Raw genomic sequence first — 10,611 nt, 5'->3', positions numbered from 1 at the left:
CAGAGCCAGAGGCTGAGTGCAATTCTGCAATGTCAGAGTCCATCGGCAAAGACAAAGGGTTATTAAAAAAAAAAAAAAAAAAGAAAAGAAAAGAATGCGGCAGAGAGTGTAATGGATTACCTCGATGCGCACCCTCGACAAGACTAGCACTCAGAAAGCTCGTAAGTTTTAAAAATGCTAGTAACTAGAACATGTTTTCAAATTAAAAGTCCATGCGTAAAAATAAATAAAGAGAAGTTCATAGCATTAGGAATCCTATAAGGCTTGCAAGTATTTGCTAAAAATCATGCTAACCGGTAGCATCTAGGTACTAGCTAGCCGAGACTGCCGAGCAGAATTTATACTTTTTGTGGCCTTTTCTGTTTTTCTTCTCCTTGTCCTCCTTTACAGACTTCTATTTACATTTGGCTTTAAATATGAAAATACTTGATAAACTTTATAAAATGTACATTTTAAAAATATTTCTGAAAAACTGACTTGAAAAACAAAACAAAACAAAAACAAAAAAAAAAAAAAAAAAAAAAAAAAAAAAAACAACAAAACCCCAAACCTCTGCACCAGAAATATTAAGGGGAGGGGATCTTTCTTTTTTCTTTTTTTTTTTTTTTTTTAATTTTCTCTGAATTCCTTTTACTTTAAAGAAACAAGCTGAAGTCCTGCATTCCCCTTTCCCCTGTCTCTTATCCCTCCCTCGAATATCTCAAGTATCATCACCTAGTGGGAGCTCTGTGCACCTGGGGCACACCAACCCAGAGAAGGGGTCCCCTTTCTCCCAGCCGGCATCCCATTTCCATCCCTTCCCCTTTGCATTTTCATGCACCCTCCGTTTCACTGAATACTCTTTGGTTTAGGTATTTTCCTTGTACAAGTATATCACAATAGCAGCACTAGCAGCACTCAGTTGTCTTCACTACTGTTGACCCAGAAACTGCAATCGAGTCGCTTTGCGCGTTCAGCTTTCCTTTCATTTACTTCCCCCCACCCCAGTAATAGCCTTGTACTTGCACTTAATCATCTGCCCTCTCTAGTAGCCAAATCTACATTTACAATGTCAAATTTCCACAGTTTCGAACCCACCCACTGCAGATACCATCTTATCAGACACCATTTCATTGCAGGCATTTCTTTCAGGCAGGGCTGGAAGGGGCCAGCGGCCTTCACAGATATCTGTTTGCAGAAGACATTAGACCTAGAACAAGCTGTTTTTTAATGGCATACAGTGATCCAATACTGTAAGAGTGGACTAGGGTTGCTGTCCCCACCGCCTCCCCTCTCCACCTGCTCCTCGGGGGAGCCACCAGCGAGCAGGCATGACGTGCAGTCTGGTTGCATCCTTGATCTTAGAGGCACAGAGAATTTAAAGCCTTCTGGGCGAAGGAGCCAGGGCCAGAGCGTCGCAGGAGGTCACAAAACCTGCTCAGAGCTCGGCCACGTCTCTCATCCACCGATCGCTGATGTTGATGTTTGCGGGGACAAGGAGGCAGGAGATGGAGCTTGCCTTACAGCCTCATCCTCCCAAATAAACCCTCTCCAAATGAGCTGGAAAATACACTTTTTCTGACAACCGTGCCCTGCTGAAGAGAATCATTTTTGCAAAACGCTACCATCCCTGTGCCCTTCCCAAGAGCTGTGTTACAAAAGCCTTTTTTCCTCTCCATTACCCTCTCCCAAACCTCTTCCTGGGGATTTATACATGGCTCGGCTCATCTGTGCCCAAACGCCCACGCCAGCAGCGCTTTGCCCTGGCACAGCTCAGCAGCTTCCCTGTCCCTGGCAGAGTCTGCCTGGTAATTTGGGGGTCCCACGCCTGCAGCACGGCGGATGGCTCAGTTTTCAGGGGGCTGAGGTCTAGCGCCGGTTTGGGAATGTGTGCACTAACACTCGACCTTCTGCTGCAGCCCGGCTCGGCGAGCGACCTGGAAGGACAGATGTTTGCTCGTTTGCCTTCCCCCGGCTGTGCTTCTCCTTACCAGCAAGGAAGGGAATTTATTTCCCCATAGAAGGGAAGAGGGGGGCAGGGAAGATCCCTACCTCACTTTAGATCCGCGTCTTAAGCTTTTAGAATAAGGTGCAAAATAAAGGTCTCAAAAAGAAAAACAAAAATCAAAAGAAAAAAAAATAGTGTCTGAGGTTTGAATCTTTTGTTTGTTTAAAGCAGCCTGTTTCTTTTTTTTTTTTCCTTTTTTTTTTTTCTTAAATAAACTCCACTGTGCAAAACTGTGCATTTTCTTTGGTATCCACTTAGGTAGTTTTAACTTAGTACTTTTTCTATGTATATATATATTTCATTTTTCCTTTAGACAGAGAATTAAATTCTCCCCCCAAAAATCTTAATTTTGCTGGAGGCTACTGATTGGCCTGATATTACGTAATGCCCCTCATGTAATTGGAAAGAGAGAAATTGATTCTAGCTATCAAACTACTGGCCTCAAAAGGAGTTTAGACTTTCTGGCAACGTTGGCCTCTCTGTAGCGATCACAAGCTTTTCAACCCCAAAAGTTCAACACTGACTTTTTTTTTTTTAAATTACACAAGAGAAAATAAAAACTACACTGCAACAAAAATAACCATTTGTGTTCATGTAGTTAGCAGCAGCTTTTTTAAAAAATAATTATAATAACAATAATAAGGCAGATTCTTGCCTTTGTTATGCCATTAAAAACATTCTTGTTCCCTAGAGAGAAGCATTCTGGAAAAAGTTGAAAAAAAATAATAATAACCCAACCAAAGCTTGCCTGCAAGTTCAAGTTTTGTAAAAAAATATATACATAATTTATTCTACAACATATGTGCCTTCTGTTCATACTTAGACATGTTTAGTGCTTTGTGTTTAGAGTTCATTTTCTGTTGTCCCTCCTACGAGGACAGCCCTAAAACCAGCCGGGGTTTCTCAGGTCTGCTTGCCTTCACACCACTCTTCAACAGTACCGTTGTCTGAAGACTGTTCTGGGCCAACTTCTCAGGTCAACGTGCCTTTGACCGATAGATTTTTTTATTTTTCCTTTCAACCAAAAGAGAGAGGAAGAGTTTGTCAGTCATATTTCCGACTCCCGCCGTAGCGGCCGTGGCTCTAGAGGCACCCCTGCTTGGTTGTGGTGGTCCATGTCAGGGTGGGTGTCTGTGCTCATGCTCTCAGGCACCCCAGTGTCAATCTCCTCCTCCTCTTTGCTGGTGAGGGCCACTTCGTTCTCGTAGCAAAAGGAGTTTGCATTCGAGAGAATGTATTTCTTTTCTGCTAAGTCTCTGGCACTGCAGATGGGTGTGTTGGGCACTTCGTATGTTTTGTGGAACCTCGAGTAATCCACTTTGTAGTAGTTTTTCTCTTCAAAGAGTACGGGCTCATAGCGGTGGCCCCAGAGGATTTCGTTTGCCAGATATGAGCTACGGCACTGGGTCGTCATGGCAGTAGCTTCCACCATGCCCTCTAAAATTACTACAATTTCAAAGTCAGCATTGTCCATGTCTTGTTTGCTCAAGTCATACAAAGGACTGTCTTCATCTATTTCATGTACTATTGTAATTGGGGAGACCAGGAATATGCGGTCTATCCCACTGTCAAACCCTACGTTGATGTCTATTTGATCCAAAGGGATGTATTCCCCTTCTGATGTGATCCTGGATTTGAGGAGCTGCGCTCGCACATGTGCCTCCACCAAGTGGCTTTTCCTCAGGTTCCCGACGCGCCACATCAGGCACAGTTTCCCGTCTCTCATGGCCACCACGGCATTGTGGCTGAAGACTAGAGTTTCGTTTCTCTTTTTTGGCTTAGCCATCTTTGCCATGACAGCACCAATGATGAAGGCGTCAATGATGCAGCCTACTATAGACTGGAAAACCACCATGAAAACTGCAATGGGGCACTCATCTGTGACGCACCTGAAGCCATAGCCGATCGTGGTCTGGGTCTCAATGGAAAACAGAAAGGCTGCAGTGAAGCTGCTCACTTGAGAGACACAAGGTTTGTTATTTTCTTGATTCTCCAGATCCCCATGCAACAGCGCGATCAACCAAAACACACAGCCAAAAAAAAGCCAGGAGAGGATGAAAGTCAGGCAGAAGATAACTAGCATCCACCTCCAGCGGATGTCCACGCAGGTGGTGAAGATGTCTGCCAGGTATCGCTGTCCCTTCTCGCCCACATTAATAAACTGGACGTTGCAGTGACCGTCTTTTTTGACAAAGCGGCTCCTGCATTGCTGTCTGGTGTGTACCTTACTTTTTCCATTCCCAAAGCCATTGGCAACGGCCATGGTTGCCAGCTTCATGCCGTCCTCCTCCGAAGACACGATGCTGTAGCGGTTGGTTCGCACGCTGCCCATCACTACTGCTGTGGACTGAGGTGCTTCTGCTTTAGAAAACAGTCTAAGTTTCTGCAAAACCCTTTGGAGAAACAGTTTTGAAAGTTCTAGAGGAACACACACACACAGAAAAACTGGGGAGAGGCCGGAGTCCCCAAAAGCCCTTGGATCAACCAAGGACAGTCTTCTGGCATGCAGAGTTAGCTTAACAAGTAACCGTCATAGAGAGGGCATGGTCTGCAAGAGAAAGAGAAATGTCGTATTAGATCTTGGAGGAAAAGGACAACGAATCAAGCCTGCAAGAATCAAGTAAAACGACTCCTCTGGATCTGCAGGAAGTTTCCTTATTAACGACAGCATTTTCTGGAATGCACAGTTCTCCGAGTGCAGTTATATATTGACAGAGGTGACATCGTTACTACAGAGAAGCCACTGCTCTTCTCGGTGAAAACCCTGTGATCATGTCGCACAAGTCTCTAAGCAATATTCACTTTAAAGTCGGGCATGCAAAGAATCTATCTGCTGCTTACAACCGTGCTTTCTGTTTATTTTGAAACAAAGAATTAGCTTTAGCCTCCATCTGTTCAAATAAAAATACTGAAGCAGCTTTTAACGATGTACAAGGTCTGTCTCCTGGACTGTTTTACCTATGGCAAACAAGGGAGTGTGCTAAAGGGAGGACAACATGTGCTGAGAAAAATAATAGAGTTGGAAAATGCAAGTAGAAGTATCAGTGATTTCCATTAAATTAGCATGGAACGGTTTGTGGAAGGGACCATTAAAGCTCATTCAGTGCCACCCCCTGCCATGGGCAGGGACCCCCCCACCAGCCCAGGCTGCCCAAAGCTCCCTCCAGCCTGGCCCTGGGCACCTCCAGGGATGGGGCACCCACAGCTTCTGCCTGGGCCTCACCACCCTCAGTGTGAAAAACAACTTCCTGATATCCAGTCTAAATCTACACACTTGTAGTTTAAAACCGTCGCCCCTTGTCCTGCCACTACAGACCCTCTCTTTCTTATAAGCCCCCTTTATGCATTGAATTTACATTGCATAGAACTTACGGGGTTTTCTTCTTTTTTAACTCGCACTTAATAAAAAGGCATTGTGCCTCTCTGCAAATAGAAGAAATAAAGGCTGCATTAGTACCTGTAACGCCATCAACTCGTTGGGTTCTGGATGGCTTTTACATTTATATTAGGCTTAAGCCATACGAAGCAAACTAAACCTGGTAACAGCCAACATCTGCCCCTGTGAATGCAACCAGCAGAAGGCTACGGTGGAGTAGGGCTGGCTGAGAGCCTTCGTAACACCTTTGGTGGCAAGTACCAGCACCTTCCCCTCAAGAGCAGGAGGCAACCACTTCCAGCTCCAAAGGGTAGCTGTTCTGAGTGTCCTCTGGGTCTTAGATGCCAGCGATTAAGACTCAGCAGAGAGGCTACAAAACCTTCTTCCGGAGGGTAGAAGCTACCAGACTTGTTTCAGGGAGGTCTGGCTTAGACCCAGGCTTAGCTTTTAACAAGTGCGTCATCCATTAAGTCATGTACTGTACATCAGGAAATGTAATTGAAATGCTGCAGAGGAGAAGAGATGCATTATTGCAACTGCTCCATCCATACATGCACCCCACGGAGGAAATAAAACCAAAACCAAGCGACGAGGAGCATCTGCTATCCATTGTCATGGGAGAGGAGACTTAAGTACTGTTTATGTTAGTGGGGGATTAAATCACGATACTCTCCAAAAGGGTCTACCTCCTTTCCCAACAGCGGCGCCCAAAGCCCGGCCGAGGTGTTCCAACAACTTGAGGGATTTCAAACAGTTTCTGGGCCCTCCCACATCCTTCCACTACATCACGAGGGCTTTAGGTCAGCAAACACTTGTTGGGAAAAAGGAGCAGGTGACAAACAGAGAACAACAGCATGCTTGCAGTTGCGTGCAGGATGTTTTTCCCTGGAGGACGTCTTCATGGTTTTCTTTTACCTTCTCTTTTTTCTCACTTCTGTTTGTTGTGCAAGAATGGGTCCTACTGCCTACTTGCTGACATTAGTCATCTGTGACTTCAGCAGCGAACAAGACATTTTGGCAACTTTTGATGGGTTCATTAGTGTCCCGTTTGAGAGAAACGTAGATTTATGGGATGGTTTAAATGCCCTTATACTTATCTGACTATCTGGCCTATACTATGTTGGGAGTCACTTTTTCCCTTGCACCTTTTTAATCATGGGTTTTCTCAAAAACCATAAAGGAATTCTTTTAATGTTCACTTAAAAAAAATGAATAAGTAAAAGCTTAAAAATACTTTTAGAAACCTGAGTAGAGGGGGAAAGTGAAATTGTTTATGCATTCCACACACAAAACTCCCTGAAAAAGCATTGCATTGGTTCACAGATTGATCACTTTTCTAAACCACATTCTATAATCATAGTCGTGTTCAACTTCCACATTCAGAGTCTGCTTTGTTGCAAGCTGATGGAAATACACAACCTAGGGAACAGATTATTTTGAAGTCTTATTTTTTTCCCCCCCTCTGCATCATCTCTTGGATTTTAGAGGAAAACTTGCGGTGGAGGGAAAGATAAGCTGCAAAGTTTCAAGTGCCAGAATATGCAGCTCCCCCCACAAAAGGCTTGACCCCAGGACATTTGTTTGAATTCCACAAATCACTGAAATCCTAACGGCAACTTCCTGCGGTGAGCTGACTGCATTTAGAAGTTTGGGACCCGAATGAGGTATCGCACACCGCCATATCCCCGCTCGGACCGGCTGAGCGTGTTCTACCTCCTGTACATCTGCACAGCATTTCTGTGTCCATCAGAAAAGTCGTAGCTTTACAGCTGTATGCTGTCGGTGCTCTGCCCCAGGGAACAAACCTGCACCTCCTGGGCTCCGAGGATCCTAAAACTCCGAGGTGTGCCCGGGGGCACGCTTTGCTAAGTTTACAGCCTGCTCCTTGAAGTTTATACAACAAAGCTCTGGCATGCTCTGCCGCTGCTTGCGGGGTGGCTGTCTTCTTTCTCCTGCGCAAATTGCCTCTCTTCCTCGTGAGTGCTCGGCGTGAGGAGGATACAGGGAAGGGAACGCGGCCAGCACCGTGCTCAGGCCCCACCATGTCCGTGTTCACCCTGACCTGCACAGCAGGTTTCACCCAAAAGAAATCCCACAAACAATCAAGCGAGCATGAAAATTTAATGGTACTTCTTATTTTGCTAATCCACCTGCTGCTGAAAGGCAAAACGAGCCTGCTCCCCCCACACACCCCAGCAGCAATGCGTTGAAGGCTGGAGGTGCTCAGCTAGCGCGGGACCAGCCCCACAAACCTCACCAGACAAAAGAAGCCAACCCAGAACCCGCAAACCAACCCAACCCTGCGTGTAATTGGGCTCAACACACTGCAACCAGGCTCACACACATGGAGCTGTAAAGTCAATCATCGCTAGGTGTGTTATTATTATTATTAATTGACGCTACCACTCCTGCTGAAAGAGAACAGGAGACCAGAGCGACGCAGCTTGTAATTACCAGCACTGGCACCGACGCAGCGTTACCAGGATGGGATCGGATGGGATGGGACGGGAGAGCCACAGACTTACTCTGCTTCAAGGGGATGCTTGGAAGAGCAGAGGGAAGCAGGGCTGCGTTGCTTCTGCAGCATTTCTGAGCCAACATCGATGCGAATCCCACAGCCAGAAACCCAAACCCCCACTTTCCCCTTAGCAAGCATCCCCCTCAAGATTTCCCCAGAGGAGAGACATTTACATCGAATGTCTAAGCACCACGACCAACACGTCAAAGGGAATTTGTGCAGAAGGCTTAATATCCAGCAAAAACTGTGAAGTGCAAAAAAGAGCGGGGGAGAGAAAGGAGCACTAATGAGCGCTCGGAGCGGTTATTCCCAGGCTGACGCCACGCAGCCCCGCAGTGTGAGCCGGGCACATGTTGCTAAGAGAGCACCGGCGCTACCTTAGCGAAGCGCCTTCCCCTGCTGTCCTCAGTAAACAGAACAAAGGAGCTGCTCGCATGAGCGAAGCCCGTTCCCACAGTCCCTGCTCGCTCGCTTCTGTGCGCGGCCACCCCGAGCACCTTCCCCCCAGAGCCCTGTGGCACTTGTACGTCGCTGCCCAGCACCACTCCACTTGGCAGGGCTCACGTTACACGGGGTTTGAAGCAGTGAGGTGCCTTCAGAAGGAGGATCTGTCCTTAGCCATCAGGCAGTGGGGGAAAAAAATGAAATAAAATAAAATAAAATGAACAGATGATGCAAGGAAACGGGTATGAAGAAACAGGAGAAAGGAAAGCACAAGTGGCGCTTGCATCTGCCATCCCGCAAAGGAGCCGGGTTCAGGATATTTCTAGCTGATGACAAAATAGCTACAAGTGAAATAGTCATCACCAGGGGGTGTACTTGATGCACCGGCTGTGAGGATGGAAAAGCAAACAAGTGTAAAGGTAAGGCTGAAGCACCGAACAAGTGCCACTGCCTGCGGGCCGGACGGGGCTGCGTGGCCCCAGCACTGGACACCAGAGCCAGCGCGCACCTGCGGCAGCCCCAGCCCGGGAAGATGACAAAGCAGTCGCTCAAGCCCGTAAATAAATCTGCCATTTCTTATCAGTATTTTTTCCTCTAGCTGTCATGAACTATGTTGAAACAATGCAGCCTCTTCACTGGCTCCCCAGCTGCAATGCTTTTTTTTTTTTTTTTTCCTTTCTTCCTATTTCTGGCAGGATGATTGAAAATAAAGAAAATCCCCCGTTTCCATAAGGGCAATGAATGAAGTTACGGGTCGGTTTCACACCCCTCTGAAATATTTCGGACACTCCTTTCAAAACCACGCATCTGATCACTAAGGCTTGATACTTTTGACCTTTCTCTCGTACAGGAAACGACAGGCGAGAAGAATGGGAAGGGATGGAGCGGTGGTGCTCCTTCAAGACGGAGTTGTCATGCAAACTTCCAGCCCTTCCCCCGAATAAAATATCTCGGGGGGAGCAGCTGGTGCATGGAAAGTTATGAACATAAACAGATGCTGCAAGCAGATGCTCGAGTGTTCCCAGCATACCTATCTAATTATTTTAGGCACTGAGAATAGCTCGGGTCTGGTACATGACAAACGCAGGAGTTCCCCCTCCAAGGGGTTATGCCGATCCGTGCAACAAACTCCCCAGCAAGGAAAGCTTCGGCTCGGGAATTTCGGGGCACCCTGCATGCCCCGGGCCAGCTCCCGGCGCCTCGCCCCTGCTCCCGGAAAGCAGGCTGGCACCTCGGGGGGGGGCCCGTCTGCAAGAGATGCAATAAGAAGGCTCTCCTTACCTGCCGGTGGCCTTAACAGAGGTGCTTAGAGAGTTAAAAGGGCGTAAGATCCAGCAGCTGGGGGGACGCAGCAAGCCAATCCCAAGGTGCCCGCCGGCCGCCGCCGCACCGCTTTGCAACTGAGCCACTCAATGAGCCGCTGCCCCTTTTTGCGGGCTGCCATGGGATGTTTAATAGCGGCCCGGCCGTCCCCGCCCTCGGCGCTATCCCGGACCAATGGGAGGCGGGAGGCCGGGCCGTGCCGCGCCGAGCCGAGCCGAGCCGCGCGGGGCTGCGGGGAGAGCGGCGGAGCGGCCCCGGCCGGGGGGAGCCGCGGGGCTGGGAGCGGGGCTGGGAGCGGGGCTGCCCCGCCGGGGGGCGCCGCGGGGCACGGAGAGCACGGGGGCGGCTCGGAGGGGAGGAGGAGGTGGGAGCGCAAAAGCTCCGGAGCGTCCGTCCCCGGAGCGCCCATCCCCGGAGCGTCCGTCCCCGGAGCGCCCATCCCCGGAGCGTCCATCCCCGGAGCGTCCAGCCCCGGGTCGCCCAGCCCCGGAGCGCCCAGCCCCGGAGCTCCCAAGCCCCGGGGCACCCAAACCCCGGAACGCCCCGGAGCGCCCAGCCCCGGAGCAGCCATCCCCGGAGCACCCATCCCCAGAGCGCCCAAGCCCCGGAGCACCCCGAAGCACCCAAGCCCCACAGCACCCATCCCCGGAGCACCCATCCCCGAAGCGCCCATCCCCAGGGCACCCATCCCCGGGACACCCAAGCCCCGGAGCGCCCAGCCCAGCCTTCCCCAAGCCCCAGGGCACCCACTCTACCCCACATCGACCGGTTGAGCCTGCGGGCACCGAGCACCTGCCCACGGGTGTTTTCCCCACCCCGTGCTGGGAAGGGCTTTATGTGAAGGTGCCGGGGGATCTGCGTGCCTGCTCGCTCCGGTTTTCTCGTCTCGGGCTCGTGTCCGAGGGCCGGTGTAGGAAGAAACAATAGCGGGGAGAAAACAGTTTTGTTCCTTTCTGTAGTCAC

General features: G+C 49.2%; 1 protein-coding gene across 3 annotated transcripts in view; it reads right to left on the bottom strand.

Moving 5' to 3' along the window:
- Nucleotides 1-2,195: 2,195 nt before the first annotated feature.
- The window catches only part of KCNJ2 (potassium inwardly rectifying channel subfamily J member 2), a 43,084-nt gene continuing 34,668 nt past the window's right edge, over nucleotides 2,196-10,611 (bottom strand). Inside the window, exons 1-2 of one of the 3 annotated variants that reach the window (XM_035558875.1) lie at nucleotides 9,607-9,753; nucleotides 2,196-4,535 (exon numbers count right to left, since the gene is read on the bottom strand). In XM_035558875.1, the coding sequence (XP_035414768.1) occupies nucleotides 3,036-4,319 (1,284 nt within the window). In that variant the 5' untranslated portion in view covers nucleotides 4,320-4,535; nucleotides 9,607-9,753 and the 3' untranslated portion in view covers nucleotides 2,196-3,035. Of the gene's footprint in view, nucleotides 4,536-5,444; nucleotides 5,527-9,606; nucleotides 9,754-10,611 lie in introns of those variants that run through there. The other 2 variants (XM_035558877.2, XM_035558876.2) reach the window with 2 other exon arrangements.

The sequence above is a fragment of the Cygnus atratus genome, chromosome 18 (genome assembly GCF_013377495.2).
Source record: "Cygnus atratus isolate AKBS03 ecotype Queensland, Australia chromosome 18, CAtr_DNAZoo_HiC_assembly, whole genome shotgun sequence".
Classification (NCBI taxonomy): Eukaryota; Metazoa; Chordata; class Aves; order Anseriformes; family Anatidae; genus Cygnus; species Cygnus atratus.
Note: the sequence above shows the minus strand (reverse complement) of the source record. Positions and strands in the feature narration are given on the sequence as shown.